Source organism: Mercenaria mercenaria, chromosome 19 (assembly GCF_021730395.1).
Source record: "Mercenaria mercenaria strain notata chromosome 19, MADL_Memer_1, whole genome shotgun sequence".
NCBI classification, from domain to species: Eukaryota; Metazoa; Mollusca; class Bivalvia; order Venerida; family Veneridae; genus Mercenaria; species Mercenaria mercenaria.
The window spans coordinates 39,687,525-39,711,648 of record NC_069379.1 but is presented as its reverse complement, the minus strand read 5'-3'; the positions used below and the strand labels follow the sequence as shown (position 1 = coordinate 39,711,648).

General features: G+C 34.4%; 1 protein-coding gene across 1 annotated transcript; it reads left to right on the top strand.

Annotated features, from left to right (window-relative positions):
• The first annotated feature begins 4,924 nt into the window (after positions 1-4,924).
• LOC123542033 (coadhesin-like) lies at positions 4,925-24,124 on the top strand. Its single transcript, XM_053531310.1, has 8 exons — positions 4,925-5,021; positions 5,733-5,912; positions 6,880-6,932; positions 7,261-7,342; positions 8,012-8,097; positions 9,369-9,471; positions 20,604-20,774; positions 24,072-24,124. Exons 1-8 carry the CDS (start codon positions 4,925-4,927, stop codon positions 24,122-24,124), a joined length of 825 nt encoding a protein of 274 aa, XP_053387285.1.

Here is a 24,124-nt window from a genome sequence, read left to right as displayed (position 1 = left end):
GATATCATCTTTGACTGACCTAAGCATTGCCTTACCACATTTCGGCTGTTCACTTGACAAAAGCAATTTTATACCTGTTGCAGATTGGGCACCGGGAGGTAAAATATCCGCATATAATGACGTCATAACTTTACAAAAGACGAACATCAGAAAACATCTCGCTAAATTCTATCTATAAAATAATCAGGTGTATCTCCAATATAAATGTATCAAGAATATGCTGATAATGTAGGCACAGAAAAAAGCAATCAATATAATTGCACCTTTACTAATCCTACGTGTCATGTTTTAAAAACTATTTCTATTGTATCATTTGAGTCAAGCAAAACGGTATTATATTCTCGACTATAAAATATTTAGTGGTATTACATTTTATCATCCGCTTGTTTAAAGTTTATTTTGTACCATAAGTTATCTGACAAAAACATATGAAACAGTTTTCCTTAAATGGTAAATCAAATACATATGAATATATACGAAATAATTTAGTTGTGCAAAAGCTATAATATTGTGTCTGAAAACCGTTTACATTTTCCTCTCAACTGTGTAATTTCAAAGGAAACAAACTTATACATATTTCTGTTGTTAGTACTAGCTTAAACAGGAGTGGTCATTCTTTGCTGATCACAACATCAAAAACTAAAACTCCTTTTATGATATTTATAAACAAAACTATCATAAATTTCACTAATTTCTGTAAAATCATTTTTGGCTGTTTGAAGGACATTAGAAGTTAATTCGACATTATTTAGTGTATTTCTGTCTTTGAAAGTTTTGGACTCTGTATCTAGAGAATATTCCCCTTATTCCTACTTACAGAGGATCTAAACGGTTAATAAGGTAACCAGATTATCGTGAAAATAAAGTGTAATTATTGTTTATTAAAATCGCCCAATGATATATCACTATTCTCTGAAACAGATGTTTAATAACCAAAGCGGTGTTTTGGAAAATGAACCTTTAGAAACAAACATTAAGCGATCGAGCGAAGATTATTAATTTGTTCTGACATGTGTTGACCTTTTATATAAAAACGTCCTGAGGTTGTTATTCGAGTCCTTATTATTTTAATAGCGACCCCAAGTACTGAAAGTCCGCCCGCTTAGCTTAGTAGTGAGAGCGCAGATCAACGGGCCGCGAGGGTCTTGAGTTCGATCATCGGGCGAACGTATGTTCTCCGTGACGATTTTATAAAAGGCATTGTGTCTGAAATCATTCATCCTACACCGGTGAACTTAGCAATTACTTGCGGGGAACAGGTTTGTACTGGTACAGAATCAAGGAACGCTGGTTAGGTTAAGGACACACTAAGGAGAAAAGGGTGACAAGCTTTGGCATGATTTTTCTAAACATTTGATGTATAAACACAATATATATGTAACATGCCAAACTGAAGGCGAAAGATTGAAGTATACCAGGATTTTGGTTTTATAACATTTTATGCGATATGACTCTTTTAAGATAAAAATAAATAAGTTAAAGTAAATATGTATCTTCAAACAGATTCAAATTTCTCATCAGTACCTCATATGAGCAAAACTTTGGGGCAGTATGGGGGCATAAAATACTACAGTATTTCACAAATTTTCTCAAAATTGTGAGTAGAAAGAGTTACAGTCAAATCAATTATTTTGGATATCTGCTTCGTTCCCTAATGAATTAAAGTGATATAATTCAAGAATTGGTAAATTTTTACAAAATAAAAAAAAAACAAACAAGAAACAAACAAAAAACTATAATAAAGTTTTATAGAACACTCTTCAAAGAAACAGACTGCCAAGGTCTATGCACTTCCTTTATCTATTAGGTCCAGAAATACCGTCACAAAAGTTTATAGCCTGGCTTTTGTTTTCAGAAGAGTGTTATTGTAACTACATTTCAAATATTTACTCCTAGTCCTGGAAATTCATTAAATAAATGTTTTGTATTTGAAATATAAATTCATCATTTTTTGCTTCTGTTGGAGGAAACTATGCTAAATTTAAATGAAATGAAATCAAAGAAAAAAAGTATAGTCATGTCTATGGACCTCTTATGAACCTCTTATGTTGTCCTTAAATGTCCGCCGTTACAAAACTGAAATACTGTTGGAAAAAAACCGGTAATACCAAAACAAACAAACAAACAAACAAACCAAGTATTGGAATAATGGGTTACAATTTTCATTCAGTAAATATTTGTTATATTCCAATCTTATTAAATGTTTAAAGTTCTTTCCTTTGTAACCCTGTAAATTACAACTATGTCAAACTACGAAGTAGCGACCATTGATTAAAAATGTCTAATAGTAATCTAGTATTGAGAACACGTCTCATCCCTTGTAATTGTAACTCGTGTGAAAGTACAATTTTCTAATAAACGACAGTCTAATTTTAATTGTTATATTATATCCTAGACACTTACATATTTTAAAACGTGAACACATGAACAAATACTGCACGTAGTTTATGTAAACATAGAATTCAGATGTTAAAGTGGATAATCAGTGCTTTGCGTGAGGTCAAAAATAGTAGACGCAGTTGTGTACTACCACTGAAAATGGTAACAGTTGCTGCATGACTTTTCGCTCCCCTACATGTAAAAACAGAAATATTTTATATTTAAATAATGACATTCTGAAATATCTGAAGCAAAATTGACAACTCTTATATTGGCAGTTTTCATTGATTTTGGGATTTCTCCAATTATAGTCTATATCAACAGTCGCAACAGCTTAATAATATTAATATTGTGTAATGTAAGTTTCCTTTATACTCCTTCAAATTGCCTATACTGATATTTCTTTTGTCGTTTAGTAAACTCAAAATCAAAGAGAAACCAAGAGTCTAGAACTCATGAAAGAAATTCTGATTGAAAGAAAAAACCATGTACATTATCATAGGCTTATCAAAACCATCCAAAAATATATATTGTTTCAATAACAAATAAACACCATAGAGTTTAATAAGGGTAGTGGGTCTTTAAAAGAATACTCAGCGTATTCACCATTTACTTAAGGAATAATTTATAGCAAAAGCGTGCTTTAACACTATTTAATATGCACAATGGACGGTTATACGTCGGGCGTAATAATTTCATGAGGGCGCAGCCCTCGTGAAATTATTTGAACGATGTATCACCACCCGAGTGACAAGATCGTGTTAAAACACGCTTGTGCTATAAATTATTTCGATTCTAATATGCCCTTAATTTAAACAGTAGATAAAATATAGAAGCGCTCTTTCTTAGTCGCAACAAAAACTTTGACGTCACCGCACGATAATGTGACGTCATTCTAGCGTAAGAGTGTTTTAACAGAGGCAAGCATATAAAAAATTATCATTTTCGTTTTTTAAGTAAAGCAATGATCGTATTAGCTATATTTACGTCCAGACAATGTCGAACTGCTTACAAATACATTATTACGTGGAAATTGCAGAGCGTCTTTACCTATCCACCACCTCAAACTGTTGTATTGTATATGTTTCGTTTGATGACAGTGACTTTCAGTGATAAAGTTTTGCAGCTAAGTTCACTTGAACAGACAGAGAAATGCTTAAAAGTGAGTAAAGCATAAGAAACACTTTCAAACTGAAATACAATAGTATACCTATGTTGTTACATATATATGATACCAAATTGAATTTTATGCTTTTGTAATTTCGCATAGTTCGATATACAACTTCAATTTAAATATATCAAATTTTGTTTAACCCAAGTTATCATATTGAGAATAAAACATGACTTTAGCTAAAAAACAAACACTTGAATATCTGAGATAACGTTTCTTAATGACATAAAAAATCTTGAAAGGAATTTACGCGTTATTATTATTATCATTATTATTATTTCTTTTCTTTATTTTTTTTTTTTAGTTTTATGCACTTCTAAACTTCTAGCAGGGCCTCAGCAAAACTTCTAAAATAATTCGCATCAGAAAAGTGTGCATGTTGTATATTAAGTACGAAAGGTTTTGAACAAATGCAGGTCACATTTTGTCTGCCTGATCAGTTGGTTGGAAAATGACCTATTTAGAGTTTCTACCACTTTTAATTATAGCTTCAGTGTATTGGTCAATTAAAAGCTGTTCATATTAGATTTTCCTGGGTAGAAACAAAAGGAATATATCAATATCAAATGAAAGACTTGGAGTGTGCGAGTGTTGTTCGTGTGCACTTTTGGGGCGGCTGCGCTTTTTGGAACGCGGCTTTCCCAGTTGGATATTCTTCTTTGTTGTTGTTGTTTTTTGTTTTTGTTTTTGTTTTTTGTTTTTTGTTTTTGTTTTTTGTTTTGTTTTTTGTCACTCGTTGAAAAAACAAATTAAATCTGAAAGACAATCCTTTGAAAGCATAGAACCTAACAAGGTTAAATACAAATGTGATAGCAGAGTCGGTTTCGTTGAGTATGTTCATTTTTCTTTTTTCTTTAATCTGGCAACATTGTTATTAATGTGTCTAAAAGGATATTCCTTTCTTGTGTAATTCAAATAACATTTCGAGGCATAATATGTTGGGACTAATCAACCAGACTTGAATCATGTAATGATTAGGTTTCTTATATGTTGACCCTTTTATTCTGAGACTGTCTTGAACTAGCTTTTTTAGCAATAATTATATGCTATTTAGCCAGCTGTCGGCAATTGATTTTGCCTTTGCAAACCAAGATCAGCCTGCAGTCTTCACATGGTCTTAGTCAGTAAATTTTCAGCGGACAACCCTTTGAATAAAAAGTGGTTCTGCCGTTATTGAATGATGGACATGTTAAGATTAGATAAATTAGATTTAAATTTAGCAGGGAATGGCCAAATACAATCTTTTTTATCATTTCGTATTTTTTTAAGTTGACGGTGCATGGACTGACTGGATAAACTGGGGCTCGTGTACTGTTACTTGCGGTGGTGGTACGAGGTCTAGAACACGATCGTGTACGAATCCCGCCCCTAGCAATGGAGGAGCGCCTTGTACTGGCCAGTCTACTGAAGATGAATCATGTAATGGTCAAAGTTGTCCAGGTTGGTCCACCTTTTGCATTTTTTTCTGAACGTAAATAATTATTAACAATGATGTTAACCAACGTTTTTATAATGACGAGGAAATACTGTATTATTTGGTTTAACGTCTCACGAAGTTAAAGACATATGTCTACTTAAAGTTTTTCGTGGTGGAAGAAGACCCAAGGTGCCACTCCGGGCATTATTTCATCATATTTCATCATGTCATCAACGGGTGGGTACCAGGATAGAACGAACGACATTCTGTAAGCCAGCTGAATGACTTTCTCGGATGAAGAATTCTGCATCCCAAGCGACCCTCAACGGAGAGGGGTAGATCATTTAAAGTCAGCGACCCTAACAATTCGGCCATGCAGGTCCCTTCCGATGAAATAGATCCAATTCATGTCGTATTAGTTCGATGCCACAGACCGATACCTAAAATGACGGATTAAGGATCTATGAGAGCGTATATATGAAAACCTGTATTTACATGACTTATATGTGATTAATATTTGAATATATGTCTTATGAATAACTTTATACATTTTTACTTGCGTCTCCGTGAAACTTGCACATCGTGAGAAATATGAGCAATACGATAAACATCCGAATGATTTCGGGATTGCCCAGATAATACCTATTTATCAAAAGAAAATACATACAATGCATTAGGTTAGTACCCGTGCATTTTCCTAGTGATCATTTGATACGACATTGTTTGTTAACAGTCTTCACGAGCTTATTGTTCGTATGATTTAAGTAAATGGTGGCTGGACCGACTGGAGTGATTGGGGCATGTGCAGTGCTACATGCGGGAGTGGTACGAGATCGCGAACAAGACTATGTACGAATCCTTCACCTAGCAACGGAGGGGAGTCATGTCCAAATAATCCAAGCGAAACCACAGTATGCAATGTACAAACTTGCATACCAGGTACATGTAAGTATATTTTTTGTATTCAATGATAATTTTTCAAAATAAGACATGAACGCTAGGATTCAGTGTCCTATAAGATAAAATGAAATATTCTGTCTAAATGTGAGAGAACTATTTGGATATTACGGCTTATCGAATACAAATAAGAAGTGAAGAAGACACTACAGATGTTTTTACTATACATGCTATACATATGAATTCTTCATTATCCATCACATAGAACATTGAATGTATATTTTGAATTACCTGTATATTGTTGCAAAATATCACCACGTTTAAGACAAAAGAAATCTGCTTGTATAAATAAAAATTTGCATATTTTGATACGTATTCAATTTACCATTAAAATTAGGCCGGGGCAGCAAAAGGGGCATTGACTGTATATGAGTGGGTACATGTAATCGCTTACTTCAGTTCACTCGCTCAATACTGCTGTTGGTCCGAAACCTCAATTTGTGTGTAGGGTTCTTTCATAAGACGAAGCTGTACAGCTGGCTTACAGTCGGTCCCACCCTCGATTCCACTACTGCTTGAAATAATACGCGAAAAGGCACCCAGAGTCTTCCTTCACTGTGAAAATCGAGAAACTCAGCATATGACCTAATGATTGTTTCGGTGTAAATTTTAATCGAACAAAACCAAACTGAATCAACGATTCGTATTCTATGGTTGTCAATAGCTCTACAAACTGTGTTACATTATTACATGACTATATTCAATTCGCCGTTCAACATTTTTTGTTGTGTGATCGGTCTGTATCAAAAAATAAAAATAAAAATAAGAAAATTAATCTGTGTCGTATAACAAAACACTTACTGAGTAGTTTACGGGTCAATGGTCAAAATTTACGGTCCTATCGAACATTATTTGGGAATAGTTTTGATTATGCCCGACAAGCCTTTCAATAAGTGTATCATATTTATACATCTATATCGTATGTAAGTAGGTAAGGCAAGTTATTATATTCCAGACAATGGTAACTATTTCGTCAGCACCAGTCAAGTGACATGGGACGAAGCTAAGGTACTAGTAGTTAATATAGCGATACTGAAAATTTAGACAATCTGAAGAAATAGGATTTATATCTACCAAACTTTCTGCTGGATCAATCCTGAATATCTGTTTAATCAACTCTGTTGGTTTATCAAATATTGCGTATGAGATGAACAATAACAATGCCTTACAAGATACTGAATGACTTCAAACAAAAAGACCGTCATAATGTATATAGATTTTTATATTCATTTTATTAAAACAAAATCTGAAAATACCACCTTACCACATTGAAAAAAAAATGTATTTTTAAACTATAGTATAGAAAATAAAATAAATGGTATTCGCTTCTTTACAGGTAGCATGCGAGGGGATGTCGCGACAACTGGTGATAATCGACAATCAAGCGGAACAAGACTTCCTTGAAAGTGTTATAACAAGTACGGTGATTTTTTTTTTCGCTAAACGTGGCAATGATTGATCTGTCTGTTAGCGAAAACTGTTAAATAATTTTACCTTTAAGTTGAAGCAACTGATTTAGGAAGTTACATTGGTGTTTAGCATTCCATAGCCTTTGAATGCAAAGACAAGAATATGTCGGCTACAGTTTAGCTTGTATAGTTTCTATACTGACATAGAAAATTCGTAAAGATTGGATTAGTTCCACCTGTATGTGCTGGAACTGACTTATAATTGCTTTGAACCATTCATTTTTTGTATTCCATTTCTTGTTCCTCGATTTGCTGTGTTTTGATTTTTATCGTCACACCGACACAATGATAGGTCATATGGCGACTTTCTAGCTTTTAATGGTGGAGGAAGACCTCATGTACCCTTTCGTGCATTATTTCATCACGGACAGGTATCTGGATAGAACCACCGCTCTTTCGTAAGCAGGCTGGATGGCTACCTCACATGACGAATACAACGCTCTTGCTCGAGCCCACATTGATGATGGACAATTGACTGAAGTTAGTGACCTAAAGCATTTGTCCACGTAGGTCGATCCTCGTTTTGTTTCCATGTAACACTTTTTGCCTTAATGTATGTTAAGTTACTGTCATATTATTATTAGATATCAAACATTAACTGTTCTATGTTGTACTAAGGTTTCCACCACTGGATTGGTATGAGATGTCAAAATGGTATGAACTGTGCATGGGTTGATGGTAGAAATATGGAAAGCGGATTTATTGTTAGTATCTTATTAAGACATGTGACTATGTATAATGTATTATTAATAAACTATTCATGAATTGATGTGAAATATATAGAATATATATATACGCCTTTAATTTAGACACATAAAAATATACAGCGTTATATACAGTGATATGGACTGCATATGGGTTGATGTTAGATATATAGAGTGGGGTAATTGCAAGTATTTTACTTTGGTTTAGGGTAATTTAAAGCATATTTAGTTAGACACATGACTAAGTACAGTGAATCATAAAGTTTTAATTTCGTAGGCAGAACGTTTGTGGTTAAGTGACAAAAAAAAACTTTCTGAAATCCATGTACAGTGAGTAGTACCATGTACAATAGTAGTACATAAACTGATGGTAGAGTTTAAATGACTGAGTTATTAAATGACGTACATGGCTACGTACGCCTATTAGTTAACAGTTTGAAAAAAATGGCATTGTCATTAGGTGGAAATTGTACATTATATTCTGTAGATACTCATATTACTGTGAATTCGTTGATTTTCATGGATTTCTTAGTTGTTTCAATCCGTGAAATTTAATTCCAGTAAAGCAGTAAAATTCATTCATTTTATGTTCAAGGGTATACAAACACTACAAACAAACACCCCGAGAGGTTTCTTTTCCTGAAACCACGAAAATTCGGCCCTAGAAATAAGATGATTTCACAGTACTTCTGAAATTTCTAAATAAATTTCTAAATTTTCTGATACAGAAGGTGATAAATGATGTCCATTTAATTCATATATATGTACAAATTCAAGTTCATTAAGCTAATACTTGGGAACGTGGGAGTGTTGCACATTATGATCTGTCATTAAAAGTCTTGATCAAAGCCGACTCTGCTGTCTTTTAACTTAACTGTTTTCTGTACTTGGGACAGATTTTCTTAGATTTTATTTCCAAGGTGGAAAAGAATGGAACATTTTGTTGAGATGGATAATTAATATCAAACTGCGTGTTTATGATTTAAAAGTATAATATTGGCCTATTTAGAAATACAGATCCAATCATTTGTAAATTCTCTTCGTACGTGTATATGTGTATATTTTCTCCAGTTTTCAAAGCAAAATTTAACAAAATTTATTTTCCCGTTTTACTTTTTTCCCACGTAATTATTACATTGCTTCTATATTCAAAATGCATTTATTATGATAAATGTAGGACTTTTAAAAAGTCTAAACATAAAGCATGTTGTCATGTCTTAAGAAAAAAATGAAATTAAATTAGTTCGGTTTTCCTGTATCTGTTCTTTCAGAATTGGGCCCCTGAGGAGCCGAAAGACAGGGACTGTGTTTGGATTGGTTGGTATGTAAACAAATGGGATGACGACTTCTGTGATGTCCTTCATGAATTTGTTTGTGAATTGTGATCCCGCTCCTTTGCATAATCAGGATTTGTGCATGTTTCTGTGATTGTCATGTTTACAGGATAATTGTGATAAATATTACATTATTAAACAAGATACAAATGAGCCGCACCATGAGAAAACCAACATGGTGCGTTTGCGACCAGCATGGATTCAGATCAGCCTGTGCATCCTCGCAGTCTGCTAAGGATCCATGCTGTTCGCTTTCAAGGCCTATTGCAATAATAGAAACCGTTAGCGAACAGGATGGATCCTGACCAGACTGTGCGGATGCGCAGGTTGGTCTGGATCCATGCTGGTCGCAAACGCACTATGTTGGTTTTCTCATGGTACGGCTCAAATGTCATTTCAACTTGAAATAGAAATTAAACGAAATACTTTAATGTCCGTGCTTGTGAGTACATTCTTTATTTAGTGATGCAACCTAGTCATCTTACGCCGTTGGTTGTGACGTATATAAAATAGAAAATAAGCAAATATTTGACCAGAAATTAAAATGTTTTAAATCCATTATTCTCTCTCTCTCTCTCTCTCTCTCTCTCTCTCTCTCTCTATATATATATATATATATATATATATATATATATATATATATATATATATATATATGAAACAAATGCAAGAAAGTTCAACCGATGGTACAAATTGACTTTAGTTGTGTTTTTTTTTTCTTAAGTTAATAAAATTTGGCAAATATTTACCTGTCAAAACTGAATTAAATTCTGTATTTGCCCACTGTAAAAAGTTTCATATGGTAAAGAGCATTTCCATTCCTTTTTTATACTTTTGTTTAATTGTACTATACAATAAATGTGCATGCACTGATATATATTTGTAGAATGTTTTCACCCAATTTGTCAATTCAAATTTCATTTCAAAGTTCAAACGTATTTTTGTTTGTAATGTCTCACAACAATTAACAATTCAGATTTTTGAGTCGGCTAAACGCTGAAAGCGTTTTGACGAGTCCTTGCTGTTCAGCGATTCTCTAAATGGACCGAATAACACGTGAAGGGATGTAGTTCCATTAGATTTCTCAAAATTCAAACAGTTCACTGCATGAATGAAGTTAAGTTGTGTCATTTCCCTTTGCTATGACCAATATACGATGTAATCTGTCATATTTATGACTTGTAATTGTGCAATACTCGAATGTAACTCATTAAGCATAAATGTGCATTTTAAGAATTGCGCAGGCTTACAAAGCTTGGGTAACATCCAGCGAAAGACAAAAAATAGTTCCACAGGGCTCCAGATAAGATGCGTATTAGCGTAAATTACGTATAGAAATAATGCAAATACGCATGTCTAACAATTTCTAAGCGTATAAAAACGTATATAAAATTACAGAAACGCACACAATGCTTTTTTAAAAACAAAATCTGAATCGTCTGGATGCGTTAGGTAACATAGCCGATCAGCCTTAATTCTCCCACATTGAACGTATACACGCATCGTATGATTTCTATAAACTTTGCGTGGGTTGAATTTTGCAGTCAGTAAACGGATAAATTATCGGAAGAAGAAGCTCTTACTGGTTTGTTTAGTTACTACTGATATTAAAAATGATTTTAATTCTTATTTTTCGAGAAATAAACAAATCGGCGAAACATTAAATTGTATTTTCTTGTAGTTTTTGAAATCGAAAGTAGATCGTCTATGTTTGGCTGCTTTCACGAAACGAAACAACTTTTTTATGAAAAGATTTAAATAAGAGGTAATTTAACCGTAAACTTCAATGTCAGATACTGCCAATTGCTGCTAAATGTCTTCGTATCATCACAATTTGTAAAATATATTGTTGAAACTGGAGAAAAGTGTAATCGTATCCGGATATAATATTTTGGGTAAATATCGAGCTGTGTTAGGAAATTTTAAGAAAAAAACTAAAAACAAACTGAAACTGGTAAACTATACTGTCAGTACATCAATCATTAGCCGACTCAGGCCCTTCAGGCCTTTGATTACATTATAAAATCAAATGAATCAAATTCTTCTGTGATCTAAATATGTAAAAACCCTGTGAATTCTGCATTATTTATTGTCATGTTTCGAACGAAATATTAAATCTGTTTAACGAAAAGAACATCAGTGTAGAAGATAAGCATTTTGGTAGCAAAAATTGTATTTCTCTTGGTAATCATCAAGTTTGAAATATATCCCAGTTATGTAAACCATGTTTGAATTTTGTGAACACTGTCCTTTACAAATAAATTGCTATACACTTACAAAAATGAGATTATTCACATAGTGAGCTTGCAAACTATAGACATAACTTATATAACGGTTTGGATCTCAAGCTTTGAAACTTGGAACCGGATGCAAAGTTTTTTGGAACAGATTTCAAGTTTCAAAGTTAATGACAACTAGCATAGTACGCGCCTTTGGTCATACACAAACAAACACTTATTGCAAAGACAGACATTCATAAAAAAATCATTCTAACATGGCTCGAATTGATTTCAAGTTAAACAAAGAAGAAAATCAAGCTCTGTATATTCTGCGATAAACAACGGTTGACGCGCGAGAGCATTATGACGTCAATTATGACGTCAAATTGCCGCATGACGTCCGACACATTACTCCTCGCGTAAATGAAGCCCAGCATAATATTTATTAAAATATATCAATGAGCCTGTCAGAATGAAAACAATCAAGGCCTTCTTGTGATTTATCGTCTAATTTACCACGGTTCATCGTTCAGATGCTTCAGTATTTAACCACTCGGGCTAACGCCCTCGTGGTTCAATTCCTACGCATCTGAACTCTGAACCGTGGTAAATCAGACGATAAACCACTCGAAGGCCTTGATTATCTGTTAAATATATTCACGTCAAATTATGTTGTTTAAATGACAATATTACGCACATTCAAGAAACCAAGATATCACATTTGAGGTCTTCATTACATTTCTATGCAACAACAAAATTGAATTATAGAACACGTACTGTATAATTTGCATATACCATGCGGTTAGCATGCTACGCGTGCTTTACGCTTAATCAACACAGAAAAAAATAATACAATGTCGAAGTCAAACAAATTACAAGTCAAATTATTTGAGGTAGCAGTTGATATTATCATGGCTTGGATGAAATTTTGTCGTGATCAAAGTCTTAAAATTGTCGCACGAATTCAGTTTTGAACAGAAACTGCAAATCTTAATCACATTTTACATTTATGTGCTCACACAAAATGTACATATGTTTTGTTAAAATGCAAAAAAAATAAAATAATAATAAACAGTAAAATGAAAGTCCATAAACTGCCTGGTTGCGTTCTATTCCAAAGGATCTACTTATAGATGTTCGCTCTCACAACAGCAGTCTAGACCTTGGCAGTGGGCCAATGGATTTCTGTCTTCATTATCATAGTTGGGGTCTAATGACTTTCGCAGTAAGGGCCCAATAAGCAGGAATCATTGTTTCTACCTTACAACTGTACCAGTAAGTGAGAAGAGGAAACAGTGTATTTTATTATCAAAGTTTTATTTGATAATTATGTGATAACTTTAAAAATCATTTCTATTTTAAAAAATGTTCGTTGTTCAAAACATAACAATAAGACAAGTTAAAGCATAGCAAAAGTTCCTTCTAGGGCACATCTATATAAATATATAATGATCATCTTGTAAAATTATGGTTGCAATGTCTGTTTTAAATATTAGTCATCAGCGTGTGGAACCCCAGGAAAAGACCATACTACATTCTTGACATATATTCGTTTTTTTTCTGTTTAACATCCTAATGTAGTGATTTGATGCGCTAACACAATATACGTCCTCGCACACAACAAACTTAGTGATCATTGATCATGCAATTCATGGCTATAATTTAGATGTATATGTCCTAAATCTCGTGAGTGTGACATCAGGGTTCGATGCGCGAATTTGTTGCGCACTATAAGAGGGTCGCGGTGGGGTTTGTTTTCACATATTGACTATGCATTTGAAGGTAACGACGTATGTTAACCTTTGTGACAAATAAGATATTTGGCATGTTTCAACAACGCCACTTTTCCATCCTCGGGTTTAGTAATATGTATTCCGCAGAGCGCGTTCAGCCAGACAGTCGCCTCAATAAGTAAAGAATAATTTCAACATCAGAGGTTATTTCTAAGGTCACGGAGTTTGATTGGCCCGCTTGTAATGACAACAGTTTACGAGGTCAGTTGCTCAGTCAAGTATGACTTACCAATTCTAAGTGTTCCTTCTCAAGAGAAGGAACAATAAGTACCCACTTTACTTGGACCCAGTGTATTTGCTATATTTTGTGGTTCTTTGCGTTCATGCAGTAATTCAATTTTGTTATAATACAATTCTGCAAAGTTGCTGCTAGAGTGTGTTAGGGGGTTTGTACAATTTCATTACTTCTTATGAACAGACTTTTATAAACTGGTATGGGAAGGGGTAATGAAAGTAATGAAATATGCAAAACATCTCCCGCCCCTAGCAACCAAGCAAGATAATAGTAGACTTAGTTTTACCTTTAGATTTTTTTTAGTAATATCATTTTAAACTGATCCTAGATATTCAAATGTATGATGTTTAGTAAGTGATACGCACACTTTGTTGCATTGATGACTTGAAATATACACGCCATACACGATGACGTAATACTGCTTTCATGATGTTCTTAACGCCATGTCTCTAAATGCCTTCGTAGACTTACGTAAAAGATTTAGCTCTTCAAATGGTGAAGATAATTACTTCGAATTTCAGATTTCAAAGTTAAAACAATATTCTTAATGGAGTATTTTGTTATCTCAATTTTGACTTTTTGTTACTAATAAGGTTTTCTCATGGAACGCTCCATATATTTTCTTTACTCTATAGACATTTAAAACTGTACTGTAGACAAAGGCATTGTGTACCTGCTTATACCTCTAGGTTTAAAACATACATCATACGTTCTTGTCCTGTGACAATGTCAGATCTTTGCAGCTTTAGTAGCAAACTTTATCATATATGTCAATAAATAATGCTATTTCTGTGAAAAATATTCTCGGCAATACGTCCTTTACCCAGAGCCATTCAAACTTAAGTCATAAGCAATTGGTCTCTTTAACTCAAAACCAATTATGTTCTACACATTTCTCAACCAGTCAGTGGTAGATTTATTCATACACATCTAAAACACTTCAAATAAGTAATATAAAACAAAAGTAGTAAGTATTCATACTCAAGCGATCTCCTGATCTATATGCAGCACACTTACTAAGTCAACTCTTCAGCATTCAAAGTTAACAAGTTACAAGAAAATAAATCAATCAAACCAGTCAACGAAACGGTGATTATGTAGAGCGGAAAATGCACATGCACACATTAGCGACGCAGACACTAGGAAACAATTTCTATTGGATAGCACATTGAGTCTCGAAATGACTCTCAAACAAAGCAAATGTGTCGTATTTCAAAAGTATAAGATCACGGCATTTATAAAGATCTGGGAAATAATATTTGTCAGTAACTCAATACGTGTCTAACTCTTTCTAACGCCTGAACTCAGCAGATTAAAGTTTAAGATATAAAACGTTGACACAACACGACCAAAATGAAAATGTTGTAGGCTCGGTTTGATTGAGCCTGTTCTTAGACGATTTAAGAAATGCATGCTACCGTCCACGAACAGGCTTGAGCAAAACCCAACATTTGAAACATGTTTCAGTACCAAAATATACAATTTAGAGACATCCACAGATGTGTTCATACAGCGGCAGTCATTCACTACCGTTGGAATAAGGCTTTCATACAATTAGCCTTGTTCCCGGCGTCTACCACCACTATGTCGCAGTTAATTGGCAGGTACTTATTCCAGACTATTATATAATAGCCAAAATAATTCAATGGCGTAATCTTACAATCAAGAAAAAATTAATTGTCTGACTCACCGACCATCACGATTTATTACTAATATGATCCAAAGTGACATCATATTGTCCCTGTTAGGAAAAATAAAACTCTTACATGCGCAATGGAAAAAGGGCGTACAAATATGCACATATTGCATGTAATTAGACTATATATTAAACTGTTCAAGGGGGGCTTCTTGGCCGAGTGGTCAAAATTACTGACTTTGAACCACTTGCTTCTCACCGATGTTTGTTCGAGCCTCGCTCTATCAAGCTGGCTTGCGGAAGGTCGGTGGTTCTACCCAGGTGTCCGCTCTTGATGAAATAATGCAAGGAGGGGCTGTTAGGGTCTTCCTCCTGAATTATAAGCTAGAATGTCGCCATATGACATATAATTATGCCGTTGTGACGTTAACCCAACAAAAAACAAAACAAACTGTTTATTCGTGTAAATGATGATTTCAGTAGAAGGTTTAGATTATAAATTATAATGCCATCTTCAAAACTTCTATATTAAAAGTATTTTAATCTATATAATGTCTAACAAGCTTTCCCCCAATTCTTGATGCTCAGCGCCTGTATGATATCATATAAAGCATTAAACTACCATATATGTATAGTTACGATGACTTATCTGTACTTAGCCAGGACTCTCCTGCTGCTTCAGTAGAGTACCAAACCATGTGCCTCTGTCTCAGCTTTCCGAAGTTCAGCCTGTATGTGGTATCGTTTATATCATTCAATCTAGTTACAATACTGCAACAGTGACTCTTTTATAGTCTCTGAAGATCAAATGTCTTCTTTTAAGTATTTTTTCCGCTCTTATAGTATAGCTGCAAGAGCTTTCTCATTAAGATAAAACGATAAATCATAAGATAAATACTCGATATGTTTACATCAATCGCTGGAAATACAATGAATTCTCTGTCTACGTATTTATACTCTAGCACTCCTGTGCTATCTTCAGAAGTGCGCTGATTGGTGCTATTTATAGAACTTGTTTCTGGTTGGTCAAAATTCGTACACAGTATTTTACAACGAATACTTGCTCTAACAAATAGTTGGCTCCCTTTAACGATTATATATAGCATAATGCGTAATACTAGGATCCAGCTATGACTGTAATTAACTCAAATCAATCATAAAGTACCCAATTATTATTAATTACAGCAATTTAATCATAATAATAGCGATGATAGAATGCTGCAACATACTGTCAAGCACTGTCTGTGCTTATGTATAACGTTAACAATACATCAAAAATACAAAATATTCTGACAGCCTTATTTGCATACGGAGGATATATATGATCGCACGGAAATTGCCGATTGTCGTTACGGAAGCTAAAGATTACTGAAAGTCTCTTCTCTTACGGTACAAGTGGAAAATTGTGTATTTTTGCTTGCAAATCAACAAAAGGTTTTTCACTTCGATTGTGTTTAGGAAAAAAATATCATGAAAATGAATGTCCCTTAAAAGCACGGAAGTTGACATAATAGCCCGCTACTCCTGGCATGTTTACTGCATCAATAAATGCGCTGATTGTATTTTTGCAAAATGCTAAAATATAAGTACTTTATTAATACATCATCAGTTTACGCATATTATTGAATCGTTTAAGTCTTGTTTTATTACAGTTATGTTTAAGTTTTATGTTTGCTTTTTAGATTAATCTTTGAAATGCGGAGTACTTTTATAAAGCTGCATTAACCGTCTTAAGGTGATTGGGCATTTGTTGTGCTGTGAGTTAACCGTTAAATAATAAGATAAAAATAATGTTTTGAAAATATTATATCGATATTATTTTTGTGCTTGCACAGAAACTTTATTACCTGAGTTTAGTTGCCCTTCGCGCGCATGATATACAGTGAATCAATACAGTGAAATTAGAATTTTGACGTGGACTATTTCTTAACAAAAAAAAAAAATGGCCCCAGCGGACTAATTTGCATGTTAACATACTTTCTGTTTAGATTGAAAAATTAAATTACTCAGTCACTGATTCTTTTCATCACGTCTTTTTGTTGCGATATAGTCACACCGACACAAGTAAGGTTATATGCCGACTTTTGCAGCTTTTGATGGTGGAGGAAGACCTCTGGTGCCTCTCCGGTCATTATTTCCGGCATGGATGGCCACCTGGGTAGAACTACCGGCTTTCCGCAAACCAGGAGAATGGCTTCCTCACATGAAGAACGCTACGTCCTAAGCCAGGTTTCGAACCCATATCGGTGAAGGGTAAGCGGTTTAAGTCAACGACTTTAACCTCTCGGTCAAAGAGGCTCCTAAGCGAAAACATAGCTTTCGAACCCACATCGGTACGGTTAGCTGTTGAAGACAAAGGCTATCTCCGTCACATGAGGCTCCTAAGCTAAAACGTTATTAGCATTATTGTATCAATATATATTGTGAACTGGTAAGTAATGTCTTTCCAGAATAACCATGACAACACTGGAATAAAACCATTCCTTTAAATTTAAATGCCTGTGAAGACAATATAACTTTGCCAGACTTAATGAGTTTATATTTTGAAATCATTTTGAATGCGTTCTTTCTTTTGCTTAGAGCACTATAGCGTTAGTCCTTTTGGTTAGAAATTAAAGTCTATTTATTATAGATAGATTCAATTTAATTCGTTTTTATATTCTTGTGTTTTAAATTCATTGCATTTTAAGCATTTACAACTATACGATGAAACAATCTAGTGTGACTTTAAAAACATATACATTTTCTTTTAAATAATTTCAGCCTATGAGAACACCTCATTTGCTCCGAAATAAAAGAAAATGGTTGAAAACAATTTTCCGTAGATCTTAGATTTTTGCGTATGATTTATTTAGTACTGTCAGATCTAGCAGTGTTATTCGCGGTAATCATAACTAGTGAAATATGATAGCTTATGTTTTAACTCGTGTTGCGGATTAATATTGAATACAGATGTTTATTTTGAATAACGAGTGACATTATTCGCAAACGTTTCGAATTAGCAAGTGGTATTATTATTGAATATTTTGAATGTGCGGTTGGCATTATTCGTGAATATTTTGAATAAGCAAGAGGCATTATTGAATTTCTTGAATATTTTGAATTAGCGAATGGCATTATTCGCGAATATTTTGAATAAGCAAGGGGACATTATTCTTGAATATTTTATATCAGAGAGTGGCATTATTCGCGAATATTTTGAATTTGTGTGTGGCATTATTCGCGAATATTTTGAATAAGCAAGGGGGCATAAGTCTTGAATATTTTGTATTAGCGAGTGGCATTATTCGTGAATATTTTGTATTAGCGAGTGGCATTATTCATGAATATATTGAATTTGCGAATGGCATTATTCTTGAATATTTTGAATTTGCGAATGGCATTATTCGTGAATATATTGAATAAGCGAGTGGCATTATTCTTGAAAATTTTGAATTTGTGAGGGGCATTTTTCGCGATTATTTTGAATTGATGAGCGGCATTATCGCGTTTATTTTGAATAAGCGACTGGCATCATTGGTTAATATTTTGAATAAGTTAGTTGTATTATTTTCGCATATTTTGAATAAGCGAGTGGCATTTTTCGGGAATATTTTGCATATATATATATATATGTTTGAAACACAGTCAAACCTGTTTTATACATCGCCTCTAAACAGAAATCATCTGAAGAAAGCTGGTTTTGTTTCCTGTTTGAACCTTTACTATATATTTCAGCCCATGAAATAAAAAATACCTGCCAAAAGACCTTTTTAGGCTCCCACAAAGGTTTTTTTTTACAGACATGTTTGACTGTAATGATGAATAAGATGCCCATCTTCAAACGCTTCTGCATGAAATGTGCAATTGATTTTGTTGAATATAAATTTTTCAAAATAAAGTATTTTTAAAGGAAAGTGTAGGAGGATGAAATGGTTATTTTGCGAATTGTAGATTTTTCTATAAAATATTATTGCATAAATCATAAATTTGGTCATGCATTTAAACTGTATAATCGTCATTACTGAATACTTGTAACCTCGCACTTCATTAAGAAATAATCAAGGACTTTTAGTGGTTTGTCGCCTGACTTATCGTGTTTCAGGGTTCAGATGCGAAGGAGTTTATCCTAGAGGGCGTTTTATCCATTTTGAAGACATCATAATACTGGATGATGATGTGTGACTATCAATACATAGGTGCGTTTTGTTTGATTCTTGTTTTGACATGGCCATGTTGTTGCGCCAAGATGAAGCTGTTTGTGTCAAATGGACGAGTTAGATCCGGTGTGACACACACACAGGCGGTTCGTTCGTTACTGGAATGTTCAATTCTGTACGAAAGGAGCGAAAACAGTGCATCTTTTAATTATAGACGGGACACTAAATCATGTGAGCTGACAAGTAATTACCCTGAGGGTTCTACTGAAGTCGCTGACAGCTGGAAGGTGTACTCCAAGATAGGTAATAGTCCTCAGTTATTCTTTTAAGTGAGTGAGTGAGTGAGTTGGGTTTTACGACGAATCGACACAAAATGGTCATATATCGCGAGAAGAAGTTATATTGAAAACGCCAATTGTAAAACATACCTTAAATCAATTAGGTAAAAATGTAAAGCATATCTAAAATCATTTATGTAAAAATGTAAAGCACATTATCTAAAAATGTAAAGCACATTATCTAAAAATGTAAAGCATATCTAAAATCATTTATGTAAAAATGTAAAGCATATCTAAAATCATTTATTCTTTTAAATGAAATATATTGCGTTCGAATAAAAACAGGGAATAAGGTGCATTTTCTGTTCTATCACATTACATGTTTGACGTCGCGGGAGTGAAATAAAGCCATTACGTAGATATTAAACTATAGTGTAAAAAAGCTTTGATGTCGACGTCGTTTAAAGTATTAGAGACTATGGTCAAATTGACTTGCTTATAATAGTAAAAGAGAATTCGGCAGATAAAGCTATCATGTGATAAACAGAATATTACATTTGCTGCTTTCCACATTGAATTTATTAAACTCGTTGAATAAATTCAATATGAAAAGACACACATGAAATATCCCCTATATACCACATTTACATCAATGTTGGTGACGGCAAGAAAACACGAGACAGCCATGAAATAATCGAGCTCTCAGCAATGGATACGAACAAAGCCGGAATCAGTGTATTGACAATGGGTTATTTTGAATTAGCAAAAAACGTAATGGACATGATTTATTGGGTAAATTTATGTTCTTAATAATCATATTGCATTGTGAATTATGGTTATTGACAATACTATTATCACCTTTATTTCTGAAGTTGATGGCGCCTGGTCTGCCTGGACGGACTGGGGCTCGTGCACTGTTACCTGTGGAGGAGGCACGAGAACAAGAATGAGGACATGCACGAATCCGGCCCCTAGCAATGGTGGAGCAATTTGCCCTGACCAATCAATCGAAAACGAATTATGCAATGGACATGCTTGCCCAGGTTGGTTTACAATTTTCACAATAGTGCCTATGATTTGCAATAACGTTTGTTTCAAGAGTTAATATGAGTAAATTGTCTTTCTTTTTTCTAAGTTATTGGCGACGACTCTACCAGCTGGAGCTTATGCAGCGTCACATGTGGGTCTGGTACGAAGTCAAGGACAAGTTCGTGTGGAATGCTTTGTGTTCTCACCGAAATTACAACGTGTGTAATGCAAACTTGTATACCGGATGGATGTAAATATATTTTCATATCGTTAACGTGGTACTGTCTCTAACTAAACTGTCCACCTTTAACCTTTACCCTGCTTAATTTCTATGATGGACTAATCCATTATTCAGTTCAGGCAATACCACTTTTAATTCGAAGGGGTTTTCACTGTAAAATTTCTGACTGAATAGCGAACATGGCAGACCATGATCAGCCCGCACGGGTGGGCAGGTTGGTCTTTGTCTGCACTGGTCGCAAAGGCAAAATCACATATATCGGCAGCAGGCTAAATGTTAGTTATGCAATAACGTTATCGTTAATTAACCATGTAAGAAAGACGTGCTCAATTAAGTAGAATTCTGCGTAAATAAGAGCCAATTTGTAAATTGTTGTTACTTTGTTACTAGTATGAATGAATATTTTCTATTGTATACTACATTCTGTCAGTGTATTGAACATTGGTCATTGACAACCTCCCCTTAATCCCTTTATGCCCTGTGCTCATGTACAGTTTGGATTTTTTTTTTAAATATTGGTGATAGTTTAAAATTTTACCCTTTCGTTGCTAATAGCACATTTAGCTCACTGAATTCTGCTTTTTGCATAGGCCAGATTATGACAGTTGATTTATTTGCAGTATATTTTCGCTTATAAGACGCATTATTAGTAGTCATATTTCAAGTTCAAAAAGTGAGTCTTATAAGCGTTTACTACAAGGAAAGTAAAAGAAAAAGTAACCACAATTCCAAGTCCGATGTCTTGTAAACGAGTGCGAAAATATAGGTGCCTCCCGGACACTTTACTGCATGTGAACCAAACCTTGATGTTTATTCATAGGCGTAGGAGCAGGGGGGGTGGGGGGGGCCAGCGGGGGCCAGCCCCCCCCCCCCCCCCCCAAAGCTAGGAGAGGGGGGGCCAAACTATAGATTGCCCCCCCCCCCCCAATATTTTGGAAAAGAGATATAACTTGCAGTCTAATATAACATTTACTTAGCATCATATAATTCTTTTCAACCTGATTTCTGATTTGCATTTGGCCTTCCCTTGTATTCTGACTTGTCTCTTTCCGTAGTGTGAGTACTGAAATCTGTACGCGCCACGCCAAGGATTGTTTGTTTACATTTTATAAAATTAATATATCATTGAGCGCAACCACTACAGTTCGGGTTTGAGCGTCTGCAAAATCTATGTAACTATTAAGCCTGTTTACGCAATAATGTAAACGTTATGTATTTTTTTTTTTGTTTTTCATTGTCCATTAAAGGGAAATGATATTTCCTCAACTTTATATCACAATTAGACAAATACAGTGCTAATTGATTGTATGTCCAGGGCTTCAACAGAAGAATGTAAAAAAAAAATAGCACACTTAATTAGAACAATACATAATATGACTGATTAAGACAGTTCAGTGCCTAGTCGTATGTGTATCATCAGAATAACTCAATTGAGGGAGCCTATGACCTATTTGGCCCCTGTACAAGGCTTTGTCATTAATAATGCACCGGCGATACCTTGTCGCACGCCGCCCCCCCCCCCCCCCCCCCCCCCCCCCCCCCCCCAATCGAAAAGGTTTGGCCCCCCCAAAGTTAAACTCGCTCCTACGCCCATGTTATTATATATTATATTTTCTGTATAAAGATTAAAGTTATAATGCCATTGTTTATAACATGGGTCCCACATGTTTTGTTACGAAAACAAGATATGTCTATGTCTTGTAAATCCTATTTTTGATCATTCTTTTCTAGCGGGGAAAATATACAATTGTCCGAGCACGAGCCGGGGATAGATATTCCCTTGTCTAAAATTGCGTACACTAAGGTGACGTCATGTAGTACTGGCACTATCGTGACGTCACAAACTATATAAATAATGTCAGGAAATAGTCTCCAAGATCTCTTTTGAACGATAAATGATCTAACACGTCTTCCTATGTAAGACAGCTGTTTTCCCAACCATCGGGACAGCTTGGATAAAAACCTCAGTTTTCCATTCCACACTGTCCCTCGGGAAGTGAAAACCCCGTCTTGCACAGGCAGGCAAGTAAGATCCTTATATAGTCTGCCTAAGATTTGAATATTGATTAGCATTGTAAAAATATCAAATCCATTGCTGGTTACCTCCCTTCAGGCTTGAATATTGATTAGCATAAGAAAAAATATTGAACCTATAACGGATTACCTCCCTTCATGGCCCGAAGTGTTACAAGTTTGAGTGTATTGAAAGTAGTAAGTTTCTAACCATGTAGTTACACATTGTATCTTTAAGTTGCTCTTTCTGTTTCTAACATGAAATAAAAAGTCTTGTAGAATGTTAATTTTATGTGAAGAGCAATTTTCAAGCCTTTTATAACGCTGAAAGAATTTTTAAAATCGGACCATTGTTGAAAAAGAAAAAGATACGGCGGTTTTAAGAAAATGGCTGTTCAAGGGGCCAGTCATTTTAGTGGGTTTAACATGTTTCATTATAGCTGGAAAAAAGTAGAGAAATTATTTACAGAAATAAGTAAATACAGTTTTAAGAAAAGTAATAAATCCGCCATTTTGTTATTTGTTGCCATGGAAACAAAATGGCCGCCATTTTTCTCATATATCTAAATGCTCTTAACTTCCTCTTTTTTAGGCCGACTTTGAAAATTCTTTCACTTCTTTAAATTATTTAAGATGACCTAACGGTACTTTGTAAATAAAATGCGAAGGAAACAAATAGATAAATAACAACTAAAGAAGTTTCAAAATTATTCTAATATTTCCTCCAAGAAAAATGTTTTACTGTCTCGAAGTCATGCGAGGTAGCGATAAAATTACCGCCCACGAAAACATGTTACTTCCATGAATTAGAGTTGGACTTATGTTACACACTTTGATTTTCAGAAGTGGGCTGCTGGACAACAGTTCGATAGGGAATGTGTTGGGATTTGTCACCATGGTAACAAATCGATCGATGTCCTTTGCACTGTTCTTAGCGAAAATTGTTTCTGAATTTTGATACAACTCCTTAAAATATTATTTAAATGTTTAAATTTCTGACAAAAGACACATTATGGTATGTTTGCTTTTGTAACAGATTTGTTCTATTATGTTCTAGCTATGAATAGACGTGATTTTGGAAAACAAAGCCGGTGCTATAAAATCGTTTGA

Coding starts and splice junctions, on each gene's coding strand:
- LOC123542033 (XM_053531310.1), top strand. CDS start 4,925: ATGGAGGAGCGCCTTGTACTGGCCAGTCTACTGAAGATGAATCATGTA. Junction 5,022..5,732: donor TTTTGCATTTTTTTCTGAAC/GTAAATAATTAT, acceptor GTATGATTTAAG/TAAATGGTGGCTGGACCGAC. Junction 5,913..6,879: donor AACTTGCATACCAGGTACAT/GTAAGTATATTT, acceptor ATTATATTCCAG/ACAATGGTAACTATTTCGTC.